At 40.0% G+C, this 24,841-nt stretch overlaps 1 protein-coding gene across 1 annotated transcript; it reads right to left on the bottom strand.

Moving 5' to 3' along the window:
- Positions 1-16,078: 16,078 nt before the first annotated feature.
- On the bottom strand, positions 16,079-24,806 carry LOC134814353 (ankyrin repeat and BTB/POZ domain-containing protein 3-B-like). Its single transcript, XM_063822451.1, has 7 exons — positions 24,683-24,806; positions 24,394-24,524; positions 24,077-24,226; positions 23,862-23,967; positions 23,505-23,641; positions 22,803-22,940; positions 16,079-16,176 (listed from the first exon to the last, which is right to left on the bottom strand). The coding sequence occupies exons 1-7, from the start codon at positions 24,724-24,726 to the stop codon at positions 16,079-16,081; spliced, it is 804 nt and encodes a 267-aa protein (XP_063678521.1). The 5' UTR covers positions 24,727-24,806.
- Positions 24,807-24,841: the final 35 nt, after the last annotated feature.

The following is a 24,841-nucleotide window of genomic DNA, read 5'->3' as shown; positions in this document are numbered from 1 at the left end:
TAGTCTGAAATCAATCAATAAAAATAAATAAAGGATAAATCATCAACCTCGAAATCAAAGATAACTTGGTTGTTTGCTTTCAAATTTGAGAACAGTACTTGTCCTGTGTCACCTAGAGGGCCTAGGACCATAACATTCATCTTTATTGACAATTTGGTGTGAACAGGTTGCTCCTGTGCCACCTACTTGTAACTTGTGACTTAACTATCTTAATAGGTTAGCAAGGGCATTGAGCTCAGGGTGAGAATCCTTGTCACGTTTTTTGGTCAGTTTCGCCGGGGCTCATGTCTCTCCTCGAGAGAGCATTAGTGTCTACAGAAAAACTGACAAATCCTAGCGAAGTCCAATCCGAACCACATCTTCCATCAGAGGTGGTGCTGGGTCAGCTGGTTACTGAACGGATTGGCCTGGAGAATGGCATAGTCCTATTATTCTCAAGTTTACCACAGAGGGGGTCAGGCGCTGTTCGCTCACGGCTGGTTCTTGGAGCCAACACCCTCAGCCCCACAGAAGTGGGATCACTGTCGGCGGTGGCTCACCCAGAAAACGGACAGTGTCTCTCCTTCTTTCTTCTTGGACTTGCATTGCTGCTGGCGAGTCAGCCAGTAGCAAATGTAGCATCTCACTCACTCAATCACATCAGCATTTCAAACACAGAGACTGGCACTCTCTACTCCGCCACGGAAAGTGGACAAAATAACCCATCCAGTCATGGAAAAATGACATTATTGAACCAGCCGCAAAACCATATAAACCACGGAATATCACTAAAACTCCAAAGTGAGCGCTCTAAAACAGGAAGAGTCTGGAAAGCGCCAAGGCAAACTAGCATAGAAATACCGCGCACGAACATATTTTCACGAGCAACTATAGACTACTTCACAAACGGCATCACATGACGTCAAAAGATAAATACGTGAAACCAAAGATAAACCAAAGGAACATCACACCAGGGTTCGAGTTTAATATCATCTCAACTCGATCCTCCTAAATACTAAAAGCACGACACAACCTCGAGGATCACCAGGGCAGGCCCGCTAGCATAATGCGGTGGTAGTTCCTCGAAGTAACGCACTACCTTTTCCGGGAGGGTGTTTCGACACCTGACTCCAGACGGGTTCTATGGAGTCTCTCGATGACGGATCATTATGGCAGATAACCTTAGGGTCATCGCTGATCCACCGGGTCATAACTATGTTATGTCTTTTGGACGTACCGGGCTCTGCGAACCCCATGCCAAGCAGAGCAAAAGGTACAAAGCCTGCAGTCCAAAGGAGCTCCATCAGACGTTAGCCACAAGGCGGACGTAGCCTCCTTGCTAATCCGGGGAGGTAGAGTGAGCGCCCTCGACCAAAAAAAAAAAAAGAAAAAAAAAAGGGCATTGAGCAAATCTGAATTTTTCACCATGAGGCCCTCTGACCGTATGGAGCTTGCTCAACCCGCATGCAGCATGGGGATTATATCAGTTCCGGTAGTGATTGACAAAAAACTAAATAATAATAAACAATTTAAGTTCAGCTAAAAAGTATTAAGATATATTGGATCATAATTATGTATGAAAAACAATCTTGAAAGCTATGCGAAAAATTTGTAATCAGGATGCTGCAAATTCGAGCCTGTCATGTCCCAATTGAGAGGGTGCTTAATCACTATACACTGTAACTTTGAGACAGTTGAAGCCAACTGGAAACGAACGCTGATTATAGTAAAGGATGTGGATTATTTGATTGATACCCCAGAATCATCAAATCCAACAAATTTTCTACACATTTGGAAATGCTTTCGACTTGTCCTGTAAGCTTAAAAAGCCATATAACTCACAAAGCTAACCCCTCTAACATAACATTTAAGGAACCCATGGATAACAGACAGCATAAAATCACCTCACACCTGTGCATGTGGACAAAAAATATCAACTAAAAGACGATTGGACAGATAAATAAATGAAAGAAAACCAATGTTTTAGGGGCCATTTAGAAAAGATGGCTCATACAAAATTTTGAGATAGGCCAATAAGGTATATTGGATTATAACTATGTATGAAAAACATTCTTAAAAGCTATGCGACAAATTTGTAATCAGGATGTTGCAAATTCGAGCCTGTCATGTGCCAATTGAGAGGATAAAAAAAAATCAAATCAAAACATAATGACACAAACATCATCACACATCATCAAAAATATATCTACTAAAGTTTTAAAAATATCTTAAATCTATTGGCCTAAACAACCAAGATAAAATTAATCTAATTTACATACTTTCCACTACTATATAAGTTAATAAAGCGTTTCTTAGCAACATGAGGATTACACACAAGATATTCATTGTGCTTCTCTTTATTAGTAGCATAATTTAATCCCTCAATTTTTCCTAATACTTCGTCCGAAACATACCAAAAATGAATATCATTTACGGATCCGTTTAAAATAGTCTCTTTTTTGAAAGCTTCTAATCTTATTTTAAAACTTAACACAGTCCCACAATTTTTGACATCCGAGGGGAGTTTGTTCCAATAAGGTCTCACCCTCTCCGGAAGAAAAGAACTGTGGACTTTCTTCATTTTACTGCTACTTTTACTGCATCCACTGTTTGATACCACATTAAAACCAGATCTGCTCATACTGAACAAATCAGCTCCGTAATTGGCCAAACCACTTATCATTTTAAAAGATTCAATGAGGTCCCCACGTATTCGCCGCTCTGCCAGCGTTGTTAAATTGAGGATTTCCAGTCGACGACTGTATGGAAGAGTACCCACCTCGTCAATCAGACGGGTAAACCGCCTCTGGACGCTCTCCAGCTCCAAGATGATCCCCCAACTTCCATGAGCCGCAACTGGACTCCACAATTGAACACAATACTCTAAATGGGGTCTTATTAAAGCTTTGTAAATGGATATCATCACAGATTTTTCCCTGATAATCAGATTTCTAACAATCCAACATATCATTCTGTTGGCTTTAGATATTGAAGCCTTAATCTGTTCATTCCAAAGCAGAGATGCTTAATCACTATACACAAAAACGTTGAGACAGTTGATATAAAGCCAACTGGAAACGACGTATTTTCGAACGCTGATTATAGTAAATTATAGCTGATTATAATAAATAAAAAGATGTTATATGGCCTGGATTTATATATTTGATCGATACACCAGAATCATCAAATCCAACAACATTTTTACACATTCGGAAATGCTTTCGACTTGGCCTGTAAGCTTAAAAAGCCATATAACTCACAACGCTAACCCCTCTAATATTTAAGGAACCCGTGGATAACAGACAACATAAAATCACCTGTACATGTAGACAAAAATATCAACTAAAATTAGAAAAAAAAGGGTTATGCAAAATTTTGATCTATTCAATTTTGAAAATCTTGGACCTCTTTTTTATTGTCATACGTTGTATGACCCGCCGCGCACGAGTGCGCGCCTCCACCTGTATCGTAGAAACTCTACAGGGGTGAAACGACCGCGTGGGGGTCACGACGTGATACAAGTTTTTGAACGAGTTTTTACTCGATTTTCACAACTCGCGATTGAAAATCGATCGCAAAATACATGCACATAAGTTAAACGGTAACGTTGCACCGACGGTAATTTTTTGCTAGAAACAATATTTTTCCATGAGACCGCAAAAGCAGCTGGTAAATATTAATCTCGATCCTTTATCAAAAATAGCTATGATGTATAATTAAGTCAATTTCAAAAGAATTTTGATGAAGACCCCCGCCCCGGCCAACTTATAATTGAAGCTATACATTTTAAAACTGCATAACGTGTAATTACCTTGATTCAAAATGTCAACCCTTCGCATCTCGCCGATCTACAGTCTAGTGGTTGCGAAAATATGAGCGGCGTTTATTGTTGCACGCAGGGATTAGCTTGAAAAGAGCGCCGCGTACAAAGATTGGCGAGCCCTAGGTAAAACAGGGCCAGTGATTTTACTCGTAAAGTGTAAAGCAAATCACTGGCCCTGCTTATTTTGAGTATTGAGTTAAACGGAGCTAATGGAGGGTATTGCATTGGCACACTGTCATAGAGCATTTAATACAATCACAGACTGCTGACTTAAAAGATACTTGGACTCCAAACAATTTTAAATTGTAGTAATATAATCTAATTGCAGCGGCACACACTTTAAACTATTACTATCATGATTGTTCTATACACTGAAAAACTCTCAGATCGATGTTGGGAAATTTTAACCGCTTGTAATGTATTGTAGGTTTACAACCTACCAGGACGCGCGCAGAGTTGGACTCGTCGACGGTCCTGTATATATATGGAACAGATATTTTACAGATATTTTACGAGTATCACCCGTTAAGTAATGTATTAATTATTAAATATCTTAATTTATAAAGATTTAATCAGAACGAATTAATAATTAAAACTTGATAATTTATTTATTCGATTGAAATTGGGCTGTTGAGCTTGATTTGAAATGTCTGATTTATTATAATTCACCTTATGAGGTTATAGTTTTTGATGATCTTCTGTATCATTATGTTTCGATTTGATTTGTAGTGTGCTTTGCCAATTGCAACACTAAAAATTTGATTGTGCTCTGGCCTCTGCCAATTACATCACTTGATTTAATTGAATGTATAGGGACACGTTCATTGAAGTTTGAGGATATTGGTAAATATTAGTGACCCTACTGAATGGCACGATGATGTAAAATGTGTCACACTATGAAACTATATAAACCCTCTAACCCTAAGATAATCGTTTCATCCTTTAGATAAACTTTGTCGCATAACGATATCTTTATCAGACGATAAGATATCGCTTAAATGCGGCCGGCAGTGAGTTGTAAACTTTGTCACACTATAAAAACGTGACGGAGTTTATATGGACCCCTTGTTGCCGTGTTTGACCAAATTTTCGAATTTTCAATTCATAGAATAGCTGTATATGACTATTATCTACATATTTAGCGACTTTTTTTCTTAAATGGTAGCACCATGTAAACTCCGTCACACATTTAATAAATTTATATGAGGGATGTTTATGACATCCTGACAAGAAATGCCGAATAGTCTAGCATTATTTTGTGAGCTGAATGTGTTTGGAATTGTTCACATATTTCATTGTTATACGCAAATACAAATACAGAAGGCAGAAATAGGTAAATTTAGTCACATAAATTTGTATGATATCTCAACATGTGTGAAATTGAGTAAATATTAGTGTACCAACTTGAACACCCTATATTACGTACTATGGATCAATTAACAATATTTCAACCATACGCCGGTCATATAAATTATTATATGGCAGTGATATGTTAACATTGGATAAATTTCAACACCTGAACAGGGTAAAAATTTGTAAATTTCGTCACAAAAAATATTATAACTTTATTTGCTCCGTGTTGGCAAAATAACTAATTTATCGACATAGTGATGGTAATAAAGTAACATTATATACTAATTGAGGTATGATTCTTCAAAATAGGGGCAAGAAATGTAAATTTCGTCACATCAGCCATTGCATTAGTTAGATAGATTTTCTTTCATATCAATTGCCCTTATTATAGTTGGAATGGATTTATACAAGAAATATAGAAACCCATGCCCATTTTTCATCACATTGAAATTATACTGTTGGGGCAGGAAAAGTAAATTTCGTCACATTTCGGTAACTTAGTATAATTAAACTCAGAATTGTCAAACTTGAGTTCTGATGATCTGCTGAATAATAACCTACTAATAATTCCTGGAAGAATATTGAATTCTAATCGGGGTATGGTTCTTCAAAATAGGGTCAAGAAATGTAAATTTTGTCACATTCGTCATTGTAAAATTTAGATACACGTTCTTTCACATCAACAGTCCTAATTATAGTTTGAAATGATTAATTCAGAGATAAGGAAATATAGAAACCCATGCCCATTTTTCATCACATTGAAATTATACTGTTGGGGCAGGAAAAGTGAATTTCGTCACATTTCGGTAACTCAGTAAAATTAAACTCAGAATTGTTAAACTTGAGTTCTGATTTGCTGAATAATAACCTACTAATAATTCCTGGAAGAATATTGAATTCTAATCGAGGCATGTTTCTTCAAAATAGGGTCAAGAAATGTAAATTTCGTCACATCAGCCATTGCATTAGTTAGATAGATTTTCTTTCATATCAACTGCCCTTATTATTATTGTGACAATTTTTACATCAACTGCCCTTAACTTGAATCAGCTCTATCCGTGCATCGTCCTTATATACAGTTTTCCCGCCTTCCAAACCAAAATCAGATATAAATGATTTCGGCAATTCACCCAAAATCCCCCTTTTGTCTGGTTCCGGGCAAAAGACCAGGTAGCTTCGATGAGGCCTGGCATGTGGGTCTGGATGTGCTGGTTGGCGGTTCCCGGTGTGGTGTGTGCTGAGACTGGGGTGGATGGCTGAAACCAGGGGACCGCTGGGCTGGGTGGCGAAGCTGGTGGTCGTAACGGAGGCAGTCCACATTGAGCACCCAAGCGACGAAAGTCGCTAGGTAGCTCGTGGGGATAGCATCCGGGTCGATAGCTGGCGGCGTTGTCTTAGCATGGCGTGCCACTGGGTGTAGGCACTCTGTTCTGGGCTCGCATGCATCGCGTCAGGGGGCTTGTCGGCTGGGGCGTCTGTCACACGTGTAGGTACTTATTGATTTAAAGTACAGCGGCAGAGTCAATCCTGAGCACTAGAGCACCACCTATGACTCTGCCCATTTGCTCTGGAGTTACTGCCCAGGACCCAATCCTATCCTGTTTCTCTCACCTATAGTGATTGGTAATGGTGCTTTATCCAAAGCAAATGACCTTGCCGTGGTAAGGGGGCTTAATCGGTATCACAAGACCAGCCGAGACTAAGCTGTACTGTTCAGCTGAGCAAAACTGAACGTAGGTCGCACGTGCCAACCGTCTTCCTTTACCTCATTTGATCCCTTTTTCTTTTGGAGCTCTCACAGCCTTCACTCACACCTGAGCATATAGGGTTTTAGAAGTTCAGGGTGTGTACTTCAAGGTCGGGCCCTTAATACCGATCATTAGCACCCGTTTTACCTTTACCTTATTAGCGGCATATCATTACTGTCGCGGTAGTAAAACAAACATCTTTCTACGATACGCAGAAAGTGTTAAAACTCTCACTAATACACTTGGACTACAACACCGGATTACCAGTGGAGGAGGCTGGACTGAGCTGGCCTCGTGTGGGATTGGCACACTTGCGCAGGCTTCACAGCCTTGCTGCGATGGTGCTGGTTCCTATCGGGGCTGTGCTCGTTCAGCAACCACCAAGGAATCCACCACTACTACACCTACACTACAACACCGGATTACCAGTGGAGGAGGCGGGACTGAGCCGGCCTCGTGTGGGATTGGCACACTTGCGCAGGCTTCACAGCCTTGCTGCGATGGTGCTGGTTCCTATCGGGGCTGTGCTCGTTCAGCAACCACCAAGGAATCCACCACTACTACACCTACACTACAACACCGGATTACCAGTGGAGGAGGCGGGACTGAGCCGGCCTCGTGTGGGATTGGCACACTTGCACAGGCTTCACAGCCTTGTTGCGAGGGTGCTGGTTTCAATCGGGGCTGTGCTCGTTCAGCAACCACCAAGGAATCCACCACTATTACCCCTATACTACAACTCCGGATTTACAAAACAATCATGACTGATAGCGGTAATGAGATGTATCAACTGCGTAACACAGATGAGACATTGATTTTCGCAGAGCGGATCAGGTTTCCTGATTTACGTTTAACATCAGACATTATTGTGATTAAAGGACCTATTTCAACAACATTGCGCGGGAACGCGCACATAATCTCCCATATACTGATAACAACATTCTCTATCAATCCTACCCCACCGTGGAATAGGATACAGATCACCAACATCTGGGAGGCAGTGGCTGTGCAGCTACATGAAGGTGGGGGCCCGTCGACGGAGTTTAAACAGAGGCAGCGGATCTGGGTGGATGTCTCACCTTCGGGTGAGACATTCTTAGAGAAACACAGTTTTCTCCCGGAGACGCTGGTTGCTGCTATTCGACTTCGACCAGCCCCCCGACACAGTGCCCAATCCAAAAGGTCCTAGTACCCGTCCGGTGAGGGTAACTGCAGGTGCTGCACGCCACGTCCCCAATACCAAAAAAACAGGTAAAACTCATCATGAATATTACTCTGTTACTCAAATCAACCTTAAACGCAAGTACAACGCTTGGAAAACCCTGCTGGTGAACACTCATGGCAGGAAAAATCCTATTGTACTAGCGACTGAACCATACACTAATAACAAACACCTAATTCCACCAATAAGCAAAGAACTAACCGAGTATTACTACAAAGTTGGGGACATTAGGCCCCGTGCCGCCATAGTAATACACAAAAACCTAGCTGAAAAAAGTTGGGAACTATCGCAATTCACAACCCCGGATCAAGTTGCTATTAAGATTCAACTTAGCTCGACAGAAGTAATTCTGGCAGCTTCGTACATGGATATTAATGGACCAGCTCCATCCCACGAAACCACACCTCTAGCCAAATACGCTATAGACAACAAAATACCACTCATAATAGGCTCTGACACCAACTCCCAACACACTCTTTGGGGTAACAAGTTGTGCAATAGAAGAGGAGAGGAACTACTTGATTTCCTCTCGTCGCTAGGGCTCTCCTGTTCCAACAAAGGTTCAACTCCAACATTCCTCAACTCACGAGGTCATAATTCCATCATTGACCTCACTATTACCAACCAACTGGGGGCTGAACTGATCAGTAACTGGCACGTTAGTGATCTTTACTCAAACTCCGATCACAGATATATCATGTTCGACATTACTTCTGGTCCCAAAAAAGAACCAAGACAAATACGCCTAGTCAAGAACACTGACTGGGCGAAATTTGACGAGATTCTTTACAACAACAATGATCTCCACAACACCTGCGTTAACACACCACACGACATTGATCACAAAGTTAACACCATTAATACTACTCTCCGAGCTGCCTTCGAGGAGGCATGTCCCATTACTTACATCTCCAGCGCTGTCAGAAAACCACCCTGGCTAACTCGAGAAGTTGAGGAAGCACAGAGGGGTATAAGACGCAAACTCATCACAGCTCGTCGAATCAAAACTGATGCTTCGTGGCTCGCTCTTAGAGAAAGCAACAAGCAATACAACAAGATCCTGTCCAACTCCCAGCGCAATGCGTGGCGGAAATTCTGCGCAGACACAGAATCGGTTAAGGAATCTGGAAGGATGAACAAGATTCTGAAAACCTGTACTGACACCAATAACAAACTTGAAGCCGTTTATAAACCAAATGGCGAACTCACCAAAAACGCAGAGGAGACACTGGAGGTCATGACACAAACCCACTTCAAGGAGAGTGTTACTGATCCGCCAGTTCCGCCTCTCTGCCCCTTACCGATCTCCACAGACTTACTAGACAAAATCTACAGCCCTGAAAGAATCGAAAAGGCTCTCCTATCCTTCGATCCCTTGAAGGCTGCAGGACCTGACACTCTAAAACCTATCATATTCCAGAAAGCCTGGGCTCATATCAAAGACATAACAAAAAACATTATGACAAAAAACCATGAAACGCAACACATCCCAACTTTGTGGAGGGACTCTCTTGGAATCTTTCTCCCTAAGCCTGGAAAAACCGACTACAACAAAGCTAAGTCATTTCGAACGATCACTCTTTCGCCCGTGATGTTAAAGTTGCAGGAGAAAGTGATCTTATGGCATATGCAACATGACCTCAACATAGCTAATGATATCAACAAACGACAATTCGGCTTTAAGAAGGGCTGCTCCACAGAAGCGGCACTTCATAAAGTTACTCACACCATTGAGCGCAGAATAGCCAAGAAAGGATATGTCCTAGGTGTCTTTCTAGATATAGAGGGCGCCTTCGACAATGTCTCGTTCAAGGCTATCTCTGAAGCAGTCAAGGCTACGAAAGTGGACTTGGCTACTGCACAGTGGATCATCAACATGGTAACCAATCGATTCATCACACTAAATCATAAGGATAAGTCGAGAAGGGTACGGATCAGGCGAGGTTGCCCCCAAGGAGGCATTCTCTCTCCTTTTCTCTGGAATCTGGTAGTCGACGATCTCCTTTCCTTTACCGCAAAAGACATCCCGGGTTACCTGCAAGCCTTTGCGGATGATCTGTTGTCTCTAGCGGAAGGGGATGATTTAGACATCATCTGGGACCGAACATGCAAAACTATTAAAACGATAGAAAATTGGTGCAGAACCAAAGAGCTATCTATTAGCGCCCTTAAAACTCAGATAGTCATGTTTACCTGGAATAGTAAGTGGACTCTAAGACCTATAACAGTTGGCAACAACATTATAGGTCTTTCCAAGTCTGCTAAATTTCTAGGAGTCACCTTGGACAGCAAACTCAATTTCAATGAACATATCATCAACACCACCAAAAAAGCCACGGCATCCCTCATGCAATGTCGAAGAGCTGTCGGCCCCACATGGGGTATGAGCCCTAAAACATGCAAATGGATGTACACGGCTGTCATCCGTCCAATCCTATCCTACTGCTGTAGTATATGGATCAGGGCCACTCAAACGGACTATAACGCGAAGAAACTCAAACGTGTGCAGGCATTGGCACTCAGAATGATGTCTGGTGCCATGCCAAGCACACCTTTTATCGCATTGAATCACCTCACCGACACTTCTGACATCATACTGTTCCTGCAAGGCGAAGCAGCAAAGGGTGCGGCCAGGCTACAAGCTTATGGCAGCCTCACTCTTGAAACTATCGCCTTCAGGAAGGGAACTATCAAAAATCATACCACTATCAACAAACAATTCATGGCAGACCTCATTATCCCACCTAGAGCAACGAGAGACCTAACAACACCAACCATGATGCTGGGACGGCACTTCACCGTCACAACTCCTGGAGCCGATAACACTGAATATAGAAATTCACTTCAAAACACCATTGACAACATTACCAGTGAAACGATCACCTGCTACACTGACGGGTCACTCACTGACTCAGGATGCGGGGCTGGCTATATCATCACAACTGACAACAATAACACCACCCTTGAAGAAAGATCATTCAAGCTCCCTGATTATTGCACTGTTTACCAAACAGAGCTCACCGCCATCATTGAAGCTTGCAAATATCTCTCTACCTATACCAACACACACATCATCATATGGTCTGACAGTCTCTCATCTATACAAGCTATCTCTGCGCTTTCAACGCGGAGTAGAACTACAAGAGACTGTTACGACTCTCTTAATGCACTCGGATCCAACAACACGCTAGAGATACGATGGATTGCAGCACACATCGGATTGTGGGGGAACGAAAAAGCAGATGAGCTGGCCAAGCTTGGTACAATCAGTGAATCCACTTTGAAGTGTCCAATTCCTCAATCCTACATCAAGCGTCAAATCGACAACAAAGTCAACAGACTGAATCAGGAAACTTGGTTAACTGACGGTCCCAGACACACCAAACTGACACTCGGCCACAAGCATGCCAAAATCATCAAAAACCTCAACACTACACTCAGCAAAAACAGACAAGATTACAGAACTGCAGTTCACCTCATCACGGGTCACTGCGGCTTAAACAAACACCTTCACACCATTTGCAAATCAAACACCAGTGCTTGTCCTATGTGCGGCGACGGAGAGGAAACTGTCTCACACTTTCTTGGACAGTGTCCGGCTATTGCCCAAATTAGAGGTCAATATTTCCAGGACTACTACCTCTCTGTCAATGACATATTCGACAACCAACACATCACCACAATTGTCAATTTCGCAAACCGCACCAAACGCTTAATTGTGCCGGAGGAGCTGGATCAGACCGGGGTGACTTAAAGTATTATTTCATATGCTGTCTCGTCTCGTTTTACTTTTCCAAACCCAGCTGGCATTAAGCGTATCATTTTGACTCATATTATAACATCTTACACCATCCTCCACCAATCACTCTGATTTCACCGGCAACCTTCCCCAAGGTTGCCACACCCCAGAGGTAGGCAGAGCATCTCAATGCTATCCTCTCGTGGGCTATCTTGGCCCAGCCTCTCTTAAAAAAAAAAAAAAAACCCAAAATTTTAAATTCCATATAATGTGACAGAATTTACATCATTTCCCAATAAGTGCATGTATTTGCTAACTTTTCAAAACAACATATTTTAGGGCTATGATTAGTAGAAAAACCATCAAATAATGAGTTGAAAGGGTTTTGAGGACACCTCACAGTAGAAAAGAGGTATCGTATTCTGAGTGTGACAAAGTTTACGGAATATTGCCTTAAAACCGTTCGATCCCTGCCCTTTAGCCAAATGTTGTATCATAATTGTTAGAATGACCTAATCTACTATATTTTAAACCAAAAAATGCTAATTGGGCAGCTATGGTTAACACAGTCACAAAAATGTGACATTTTTTACATTATAGTGCCTAAAAACAATAAATTGTATTTCTGACATGAGCCGTGTATATGGAAGTATGGGTCACGTGGCTAATGTACAGAACTTCTGAACACGCTATTTTTTTTGGTTTACCAATACCCTTAAACTTCAACATGAACGTGTCCATTTACGATTTTGTATCATTTTGTGACGATGTTTACATCAACTGCCGGGCTATACTTCAATCAACTGTATCCGTGTATCGTCCTCATTATATAGAGTTTTCCCGCCTTCCAAACCAAAATCAGATATAAATGATTTCGGAAATTCACCCAGAATTTCAAATTCCATATAATGTGACAGAATTTACATCATTTCCCAATAGCCAAGTGCATGTATTTCAAGTTAACTTTTCAAAACAACATATTTTAGGGCTATGATTAGCAGAAGAACTATCAAATAATGAGTTGAAAGGGTTTTATGGACACCTCACAGTAGAAAAGAGGTCTCGTATTCTGAGTGTGACAAAGTTTACGAAATGTTGCCTTAAAGCCGTTCGATCACTGCCCTTTAGGCCTACATTGTATCATAATTGTTAGATTCACCTAATCTACTATATCTAAGACCAAAAAATGCTAATTGGGCAGCTATGGTAAACAATGTCACAAAAATGTGACATTTTTTACATAATAGTGCCTAAAAGCAATACATTTTATTTTTGAGCAGTGCATATGGGAGTATGGGTCACGTGGCTAATGTTCAGAACTTATGAACACGCTAGATTAATATATGTTAAAATTAAACCACTATCGTCAAAAACGCTGTTTTAGAAATTTACCAATTTCCTCAAACTTCAATGAACGTGTCCATATATACTGTTTGACTCACTTTTCACGTGTCTTGGGTTAAGTTTTAACACTAAATCCCACTTTGTTAAAAAGACAAAAAAAAAAAAATCTTTACTATATAATGACGCAGTGAAACTATCGGGCTATGATGTATGGGGACTTGCCACCCCATGGCAACATTAAACTACTATATATAGTGATCAGATCGTCATCGACCAACATGCTCGTTACCGCCTAATGAGTCTCATTGTTGCTCGCTCGCGAATAGCTCCCGATGAGATTACTGATTGGGTGACGAAATCACTGATTAAGTGGCAAGATCACGTATCTGCAATATCTTAAAAGGGTCATAACTCTGTTAAATTGTAAACAACCAACTTGGAATTTTGGGAAAGCACTTCAGTTATCAAACCAAACATGTCTAGAAACTTTGAAGTTCCTAGCTGAAAGCGTTCTCACTTTATGGTGACAATAGCGAAAAAGAGGGATTGGCGTGCCACACCCACTGTAATTAATTAAATTCAACGAAACTTTCAGGAAATCTAAGTTTGATCCGTATCTATAATCTCTGAAATTTCTGTGCAATTCTAAGGAGAATTACGTGAGTTCAGAATAAAACAAATATTCAGAATAAAACAAATATTATATTCAAATCTCTTTATTCAACAATATTAAATCATTATAGAACCTAATTTGTGGCTTGATCGTTATGTTAGGGCTATTCTGTTAGCTGATGCTGACAGGCACTGCATGGGGCAGAGACTTAGGACCATTACGCTGGAGGCTTACAATGACCCTTTTTGAACCCCATGGCAGTGCTAGTTTTATTATGGTACAAATTGTAAATCGAAGTTATGAAAACGATCAAGTCACTCCTGTTTTACACTATCAACAGCTACTTAAAACAACCTAGATTGTACAACTCACTTTGAAGATTAAACTGTTAAGTGATGAGTGATTGGGCTCATTAAACATTTTAGTAGCGGAGACATGCGGATCAGCTTCTTGAGGTTCTAATAGTTCATTCAGACAAGAAGTTTTATTTTTTCAAATTTAGTCGTTCAAGCTGCCTGAGTTCAGAAAGTTTGCCAAAGGGGCCCAGGTATTCTTGTCACCTTTACCCTGAGACGAGAGAATGACTTTTTTTACCTTTGATTTGAATACACCATGGGTGATTTCAAGGTCGTTCAGTGCCAACATCTGACGGAATGAATTCCAAAGGCAACTAGATTTGTAAACGAAACTGTTTGAGGGCATGGTTGTTATAAGAAGAGTTTCTTTGCCGGGTCTTTTAGACAAACAGAAAAGTTCAAATAGTGCAATTGGTGTTCGATATTTAAAGACTTTAAAAAGTTCATTGCAGCAGTGATACGCGTATAAATTATGCAATGTCATGAGTGATTGACGGGCAAAAATTGGCTTGGTGTGCTCTCTCTCAAAGAATTTGCTAGTAAGTTTCTGTTCACTGATAGGTCTAGTCCTAGCACATGTCATAAATTTATCAAGGTATGCTTTTTTGTCACCAAACATGATACGAACACACTTTTTCTGGGCTACAAATAGTGGTTGAAGTTTATTATTACTTGCACCTCCCCAAACGGTAATGCCATAAGATAGGTGACTTTCAAAAAGTGTGTGGTACAGGTCCGGAAACTCGAAGAAAAGAAGAGTTCAAAATAAAGAGCAATTTCGAACGGTTTGGTTACTTTCCTTAACAGATATAATGTATTCCTTGCCGTTCAATGTATGCTTGCAATTCGATTAGATTATGCTTAACTATTTAAGTGTGAGTTACGCACTCAAACGAGAATTCTGAACGCCTTTTAGTTTTACGAGTTCCTCCTGTTCCGTCTCATGTATGATTGGATTGTCGATCGAGGTATATTTACAAGAAGATTACAACATCGTGATTCTTGTTAAACAGGACGTCTGGTCCAAAGTGCCCCAAAAGAAAAACAAACCCTTTATGTCACTTGTATGAACGCGCGATAACTATTATTCCGTCTAAAGTTTTTCATTGCTTAAGTCGTTCATGCATGCGCGTATTTAATTTATTTAATTTAATTTTAATTTAATATATTATTATCTAATTTATCGTGTTCATTTACGAGCTACTGCCATGTCGCTGCGCGCTGTGCCCACATTAATTACATCATTATTAACTGACTCATTAATTACATGACCGATCTCGTACACTGAACCAACTGAAACATTTCACTTGCATTATTATACAGGTGGGCCCATAAGTGACTACCACACGCAACCTCTTAATAACTCACGTAATTCGTCCCAAATTGCACCAAAATTTCAGAGATTATAGATATGGGTCAAACTTAGATTTCCTGAAAGTTCGTAAGCCCGCCCAATTACAGTGGGCGTGGCGTGACACTGCCCTCTTTTCCACTATTGTCTTCAAAAATGAGAACGCATTAAGCTAAGAACTCAAAATTTTTTGCACACATTCGGCTTGAATAATTGAAAAACTTTTCGCAAAAGTTTCAAGGTTCATTGGTTAAAATATGGCTGAGTTATGAACCAATTTAAATCCAACGGATATGTATCCGCTAGCACACAGTCCAGTGATATTTGCACTCAATTAGGGATTCTCGTCACCCAATCTGATCAAGAGTAAGGCGTTAGCGTGCATTAATGATGTTCAGTAGCTTTGATGGATACCGATATGACTTTGCTAGAAAGGAAAACACACATTTTAAGATAAATCAATAAATGTAATCACTAATAAAATTCCCAACACAAAAAACAAATTCAATAATTTCAATTAAGATGTTCAAATTGTCGTCCCCCAGCGCAATCACCCTTTGAGGCAAAGCACCGCTTCTTCACACCCGACAAGCGTTCGTACAAACGCTGGGTCCATATTATGGATGATGTCGTCAGGTGGTGCTTTAGCTGGTGAATGTTTGCAGTTATAGATATCTCTTATAGAGTTTGGTCTTCACCCACCCCCACAGGAAGAAGTCACACGTGTAGGGTCAGGAGGACTTCCCTAGCCGCCAGTGTGTTCCAAGATGTTGTCCGATGGTTCTGTGGGCGAACTGATGGCGCACCAGATCGTGACCCTTTCAGAAAAAGCCGTATCCTCTCCACCCACTTCATCATCCGGTTCTAGTAGAGCCCCAGTGAATACATTCTGGAAGTTGACATATCCGCCCATAACAGGCTGCAACCTATCAATCGGTGCAATGTGAGCCAAACAGGCCATTAACCAGTGAACGAGATCACTGACTGAGTGCTGGATCACGTATCCGATTGAGATTGAAATGGTCATGAACTTATCCATATTTAACCAATGAACTTGAAAACTTTGGGAAAGGTTTTTCAATTATCAAGCCAAATGTTGCAAACAATTTCAAATCTTAAATCTTATCGAATAAATTAGACTTGGCAGTTAGAACTATAAACATTATACATTATACACTATACAATGTAAATTGTATAGTGTATATATATTATATGGCTATAGATGCCTGATACGTCATGTACGTAAAGTGAGCATGTAAAACGTGTATAACTGTAGTAAGACAAATACTGTACATTTAGCTCAGAGAAAGACAGATAATCTGAACCCAAGCCTCGGTTTTTTCTGAGCCTTTGGTTTGAAGCTGTTAGGATAGACTTAGAGCAGTCAGCATGTTGACTCAACATTGTTCAGTCTCTACCTCGGTAAACATTTTGTGGACACTAAAAGTTGGGTTTCACAGAGTGAACTATGTAAAGTATTATACTTAAAGCTGGAATTATTTTCGATATTATCATAATGCTATAATCTATTATTACTAGACAGGAAATTAATACTTTATCCTTTGCACCCGGCCAGATAATATCTAATTAATTTAAAGTATTTAAGCAAAGTTCATAATTAACTTAACTAGTCAACTTAAGGGGGCAGGGGGGGGTCTTTTTGAAATTTCTCTCGAAATTGATTTTATAGTTGTTTTTGCTAGAGGGGAGTGATATCTATCTGCTGCTTTTGGTCCCATGGAAAAATATTGTTCCTAGCCGAAGTTATTGCCGGTCAAAGGTCAGCGCTCATGTGTAATTGTATTGCGCGAGCGATTTTCAATCGCGCGCCCTGAAAATCGAGTTTAAAAATCTATCTTCTCCTACATTTTTTAAGCAATCACCTTGAAACTTTCAGGATATGTTTTAAGGACCATTTAGAAACTTCTGGTCGATCAGAATTTTGAGATAGGCCTTAGAAAATTTTTAATTCGATTTTGAAAATCTTGGACCTCGTTTTTTGACGATTTTTCAAGGTCCGGGATTTTCAAAATTGAATAAAAAAATTTAAAAGGCCTATCTCAAAATTCTGATCGACCAGAAGTTTCTAAATGGTCGTTTGAACATATCCTGAAAGTTTCAAGGTGATTGCTCAAAAACTGTAGGAGAAGATAAATTTTTAGACTCGATTTTCAGGGCGCGCGATTGAAAATCGCTCGCGCAATACAATTACACATGAGCGCTGACCTTTGACCGGCAATAACTTCGGCTAGGAACAATATTTTTCCATGAGACCAAAAGCAACAGATAGATATCACTCCTCTCTATCAAAAACGACTATAAAATCAATTTCGAGAGAAATTTCAAAAAGACCCCCCCCTGCCCCCTTAAAGGACCAGTTAACTGAAAAAAAAGTTATCCTCATATTTTGACAGATTGTGACAAATAGCAAACTAAGCAACGAGTCGAAATTCCTAAATCTCTAACTGCTCTCTAACGCGTGTAAATAGCGTTTGTATTATTTTGGCGATGACGTCACGAAGTCCCTTGCGCGCGCAGAGGAGCCCGTGAGACTGTATTTTACAGGTAGAAAATGGACATAATACAATGTTTTTCCCCGAATAACTCGAAAAGTAAGTAATTTAGGCTACATGTTGCTTCATAAGTTGTATATAAACATGGCCATTCTGCACAATTTGCACACATTTAAAAACCTTTAGGGCCTTCATAGCCCAATTTACCAGATACCCATAGTTTTGCATGATTTCTGGAACCGAAAATCAGTTTTTCGCCAATAACTGAAAAAGTAAGCACTTTAAGGCATATGTTTGTTCGTAAGTCATATGTTAATATGCTAATTGCAGTTCTTTTGCACCCTGTCTAAAGACTCTATCACAATCCTATCGAAAATGGGCTCAGCACCACGCCCAAAATGGTTTTTGGCGAATTTCTCGAAAAGTATGGATTTTAGGCCATGTGTTGCTCAATAACTCCTATATAAACATGCATATGCGGCTTCGTTTAAGCCTATTTTGAAGTCTCTACGACCTTCAGAAGCAAGGGGTCGGTTACGTTATTGGGTCAATATGGGCGTGGCCCTCCTGGGTTTTCTCCACTGTCAAAAAAATGTCTCCAAACGAAAATCGTTTATTCACACCTTCGGGAAGGTCTGTGCAAAGTTTCGTTAGTATCTGAACATTTGCAGGTTCATTTCCATAAATGTCCAAAAATGACTGGACTGCACAACTTTAGAGTTAACTTTAGAGAAACTCATAAGTCATTTATCTCAAATTAAGCTGTTAGTGTCCATGATCAACCTGTGGCGACAATGTTTTACGTGAAATGTCGTTTAACTTTAACCATCTAACAATCGATCGTGCCGTAATATATGGCCAAAGAATAATAGGGTCTTGGAAGTTCTATAGTTGTTCAGTGGGTCGATCGACTGAACACGTTTGCACTTGGTATTTAAACTTACCAGTATTTTATTTATGTTATGCACCTCAACTACTGGCAGAGATTAAAGGCCCTAGATCTGATGTCATTGCAAAGAAGAAGAGAACGATATTTAATCATTAACATGTGGAAAGTTCTGCATTGCAAGTGCCCTAATGATATTGGTATCCAGTTCTCGGTGACTCTCAGACATGGTCAAAAAGCAGTTGTGCCCAGTATAGCTAAGTCCAGCAGTCAACGTAATCAAGCACTACATGACAACTCATTTGCAGTAACCGGACCTCGATTATGGAATGTAATCCCAACACATATGCACACCATCGAGGATCCTATGCAATTCAAAGCAGCTTTAACGAACTTCGTGAAGTCATTTCCGGACGAGCCTCCAGCTCCAGGATACAACCGTCGGAATGGAAACTCCTTGCTGGATTGGAGTGGTGATAAAACAGTTTCTACACTGTCCGGGGGGTCGACTTTTTCGATGGCCCGATAGAGGATTCTATGAAGCCCTACAAAGTAACAAAGTAACAAAGTAAGTATGTACCGATGATAATGCAATTAGGATAACAACTAGGTAAGCCGCAAGTCTAATTCAAAACACACCGCACACCATACACTCGAACTCCAATCTGTATTACTATTTGGTAGACCGGGTATTTTGGCGGGAATTCTGTTCCCACGGCACTGTTCTGATAGAAGCTACTTCTACTGATGGTTCCAGAGGAACGGCCGTAAAGTAGCCAGACTTCTTGTCTCCTATACTGGCTGACACATGCGGATTAAAATTAGAAATTTCGCTATGCTATAAATATAATTGCTCTCGGAATTGAACAAACTCCTACTTATCTAGATCCTTTCTAAATTCGTTAGAGTTTCATGGACTGGGGAAAAATAATCGGTACAGTCTCCCTGCTGGCTGCTTGTGTAATTAAGCAATGAAAACAATCCGAAATTATCACATATGACATAAGAACTGTAATAGCAGAAACTTTCTAACCTACATTCACCCGCCACTGTTCAAGAAGCTATATCACTGTTTAAAATCATGACGTGAGCACTGTACATCCAATCAGCTATTCCTTTAGTTAGGATGATAGCCAAAACTATAAGGATTTGGGAGAACTAGGGTAATAGTCATAATTCTAAAATTTGAGTGAGTTACATGTGTTTTAATGACAACGATAAACATTTGCAACGTATTACGCTATGCCAGCGCGCACTGAGGGACTTCGTGACGTCACGAGGCCACAGCTTATTATTGCAATAACACGCGTTACACGTACGCTAGAGAGTTGGTTCTTTCGGCGATACGATTCTTTACCAGTTTGTCACAGCTGATTTAAATCTTAGCCAAATTGGAGACTACAAATTTTTCAGTTAACTGGTCCTTTAATTTAATAGTAAGTGGCTAATGTGCCCTCTGTGTGTAATATGTATACAGTGTTGAATTACTTTAACTGTAAAGTGTACAATGTACATTTGTCATCAGTAGCCAGAATATACACTGTTAGTAAGAGGACTATGTGTGTACATAATACACTATACACAGTATACACTATACACAGCATGCACAGTATACACAGTACATTATAACGCACTAATATTCTATCCTGATAATCAGACCTTTTCAACGCCTCTTTTCAGACTGTAAGGAAGAATTAGCTGAACTTAATTACAATGTCGGAATTCAAAATCATGCGAAGTGACTTCAAAGCTGAAATAAATGTTGTGCGGAAAATTCTGTTTTTCGGGTTTACGAAACAGTGCGAAGAGATAGTAGCCCGGAAAATGATAAAAAGCTGAACAGGATTTGGCACATTCCTTACTTATGAACCTATAGAAATTGTGGCCAACATTAGATTCATCTGGTCCAACATACAGCCCGTTTTAGCTCCAGGACCTTATTCCTGGATCCCATTTGACAGAATGAGATTTCGCCTACCATCAACCGGCAAAATGTTCTAAACTTGAGAGAATCCTCTGAATTACTAAAACTTGATAGTGACAAGAATACTTGGCCAATAGAATGCAGTTTTACACAATTCCACAGATAACTGTGTTATGTAACTGTGTTATGTAACTGTGTTATGTAACTGTGTTATGTAGCTCAACTAACCTTCTATTTTGCGCTCTTCCAACTTAAGAAGTTAGAACTTATTTGCCAATGATATCATAAAATTTGACGTTATCTTCTGATTTTTTTCGTCAATATCTCCAGAGCAGATGCATTATATTGTAAAGAAAAGCAGGTGCAATTAAAGCATCTTACATAACCTGCAGAGAGAGAGATCTCGCTAGTAATTATACCATATTAGGGAAATAGCGGTTACATTGCTCTACCAGTTCTGAGAATCGTGTCCAGTCATATGCAGCTGTACTTTGTAATATCATTACTATCCAGGTCCAGTCATTGGGGAAAAGTGAGTATTCATACTGGCACATACTGGCATAAACTGGTGCATATTGGCAAATACTGGCAAATACCAGCGCACACTGGCGCATACTGGCATAAACTGGTGCATACCGGCAAATACTGGCATAAACTGGTGCATACCGGCAAATACTGGCATAAACTGGTGCATACCGGCAAATACTGGCATAAACTGGTGCATACCGGCAAATACCGGCAAATACTGGTGCATACTGGCATAAACTGGTGCATGCCGGCAAATACCGGCAAATACTGGTGCATACCGGCAAATACTGGTGCATACCGGCAAATACCGGCAAATACTGGTGCATACTGGCATAAACTGGACACTGGTGCATACCGGCACAGAAGCTCTATAGTATTATTATAATCCAGCTCCAGTCATAGAAAATAACCAGATAAGAGATAACTTAGAGATGATTGAGTACTGATATCAGTACATTTTCAAATGTCAAGCTACTTCATGCGAGTATGTAAATCTGTATTGTTTTATATTACCTCTCATATTTCCTCTTAACGTAAGAGGCTATGCTTTAGGGTATAACACCCCAACATTAAACTTAATTTAATCTAAATTTAAATTGTAGTAGAGTACCTTGTTATTACGGGATTGATGGGTAATGGTTGTCTTTAAATCTAAATTACAAGTTTCACTTTATTATATTATTTGTTTGTTGTTTGTTAATTTATCTTAGCACCCAGTGCAGCTGTATCCCTTCTCTCATAAAATTCTATTAAAAATTATACAAAACTGCTTTTTAATAGACATTAAGAGAAACCAACAAGTTTAAGAGTTTAACTTTGATAAAAAGAAGAGTTAAAATCAATAAGAAATCAGACAAGATTAGCTACTAATGACAAGATTAGCTACTAATGCAATGATAATAATGTTAATCTTGACAAGCAATGTGTAGCCATTCACACAAGAACCCAGGTATCTGCTTAACACGTAACAGAGAATTAAACACAGAGGAGACATAGAACCACATATCAGCTCACAGTAGCGGTTACTATGGTTACTGGTGCTTGCAGAGGGTATCCATGTGACAAAAATGTAAAATTCTATCCTGCCAGCTTTGGATTTTCACAAAATTACTTTCACATTTTTTCACAATATTTCAAATGGAAGACCCCCTGGGATAAGGTTGTATTTAAGCACACACAGCGCAGGAACATGATAGCGCAGGTAGAAGGGTGGCACACATAGCGCACTATAGCTACATAGCGCACTATAGCACCTGCAAATATGCTACCACAAAGTAATCTTAGCATCCACACGAAAACAGTGCAAGAGATGAGAGCTAGTGCTTGTACACGGGGTAAAAACGTGTAAAGCGTTAAGATTGGCACACAATGCACGCGGGGTGAGTGTGTGCGCAGCGCCACATAAAGCAAGCGCATCGCGTACCTCCAGCAACCCATCCGCTGGTGCTAGGACCGGAGTCTCTGTTGAGGCAGGGAGGGCACCAGCTGGTGTCCCAGTCTAGGATGTTGTAGTACTGATACACCTGTGTAGTGGGCACTTCCTTCCCCGCTTTCTGCTTCCCTAACACGTGGTGTTCCATCAGTCACACGTGGTCAAGTGTCACGTAACACGTGATCATGTGACACGTGATCATGTAACACGTGATCACGGGTTTTGGTTAAGTGTTTGCATTTTACATGGGGAGATCACACTCATCTAGAATCGAATGTTAATCAATTTGTATCCATCAGTCAGATCATTAGAGTCTATGTGCTTTCACAATGTGTCAAACAGGTAATTAAATTAATCTTAAATTCGTGGTCGTTTTTAGCATCATTCTGTGTTTCAACTTGCACGTGAACTGATTGAATAATGCACGTGCTTGCTTGGTTTCACGTCGGTCGCTCCACTGTTTTATATGAATCAATACTTTTGATAATCTCCCCAAAATGCAGTCATTGAATTTCAAGCATACACATGTTCAAAACACAACGTAAAGCAGAACAGGATAATCTTAATAATCTGCTAATCTGTTCAAACGTTATCAACACACAATACCCACACAGACACACTACAAACAAACACACGAACACACGAACAAACACAACAAATGCTTCAGACAACACAGATGTGCCCAGGAAATACCTTTGCTGGAATCTGATGTTACTTTGGTCTGGATGGTCCGGGTGAGAAGCTCCTCAGTGAGGCACTGGAATGCAGCTGCTAGATAAACCACACTGCAGTCAGTTACTCGCTTTGATATGTTGTGATCCACCAGCCATCTGGTGGTGTTAGTTTATTATTACCTAGATTAGTTAGTTAATTAATTAATTAATTAATTCATTAACTAATTAATTAATTAATTTACTGCTTTAGTTTAGTAGGAATTAAATGAGTTTTTCGGTCTCAATGTAACCAGAAAATTTACATAAATCTATTTAATTTTATAATATTTATTCATATAACATGACAGTCGTAATACTCATAAATCCATTTAATAACCTGAAGAAGTGTCCTACAGAAAAGGAAAGAAGACACCGGACAGATTTACTGAACTTGTACTTGTCCATACTCATCAGGAACAAAGAGAACGCATGTACGCCTGACGCTGCAAGACAACATAATTAGTCAACTAAGTAATTAGTAAAAACACGAGAACTGATGTGTCAGATACTTCAAAACTATAAAATAGTACTTCTTTGGAATGTGTGTCTTACCTAGTGCAAGGTGAGAGAGGTTATCATGGAAGATGAGTCTTAAAGCAGTTTGGACCTCAGCTTTGGATGTTCGGAGGAACCGAACTGAGAGATGCTTCAACTCGTTGGAGAGCTTCTTCAGGGGGTGCTTCATAATCTCGCTGATGTAATCTGCGATGTTTTTAAAATAGTCCAAATTATTCAATATTATAGTGGGTATAATATGATCACTGCAATGATATGTTTGAATAGCTGAGATTATGGAGATTGACGAAACAGTAAAATTATACCACTTAAGATTTTGTCCGTCGCTATTTAAAAGTGAAAGTAACACATACCAACAGCATCTTTCTCGACGATCAAGTTGATATCAGTTCTACAAAACGTAAAGTTTGGGTTTTTTAGCGTGTTCTCGATGTGCTTGTTCCTCCATGGCCATTGTCTTAGAGGGTGTATCTCTTTCTCTGTTCTGCAAGTTAATTAGTTAATCGTCCATAATTGGTAGGGTGATGAACTTATTTTTGATCAATTTTATTAAGAACATTAAAGCTAACCAGGTTGTCTAAAGATTAGATATCTGGAGATTTGTTTGCAAAGGAAAAATGTTTTTTTTTAACCACCAAGTACCTGTTACCGCTTGTTGCATGTTCTGATCTCTTAGGCGTTATCATTAGACGACTGTGGGGCTTGGTTGCTATCTCTCTGGTATGCACTCTGGTACGTACTATCTGGTAGCTTACATCATCATTTGGAATCTATATTTGGATATTCATTGATGAACACTCG

This window comes from Bolinopsis microptera, chromosome 4 (genome assembly GCF_026151205.1).
Source record: "Bolinopsis microptera isolate Bmic1 chromosome 4, MBARI_Bmic_1.0, whole genome shotgun sequence".
Taxonomy (NCBI): Eukaryota; Metazoa; Ctenophora; class Tentaculata; order Lobata; family Bolinopsidae; genus Bolinopsis; species Bolinopsis microptera.
The sequence above is the reverse complement of the archived record's forward strand: the minus strand, read 5'-3'. Positions and strand labels throughout refer to the sequence as shown.

Bases quoted from the DNA above. Each gene is read 5' to 3' on its own strand.
- LOC134814353 (XM_063822451.1), bottom strand. From the start codon at position 24,726: ATGATAACGCCTAAGAGATCAGAACATGCAACAAGCGGTAACAG. The intron at 24,227-24,393 runs GTATGTGTTACT...AAAACATCGCAG, and splicing joins CGTCGAGAAAGATGCTGTTG to ATTACATCAGCGAGATTATG. The intron at 23,968-24,076 runs GTAAGACACACA...GTTGTCTTGCAG, and splicing joins CCTCTCTCACCTTGCACTAG to CGTCAGGCGTACATGCGTTC.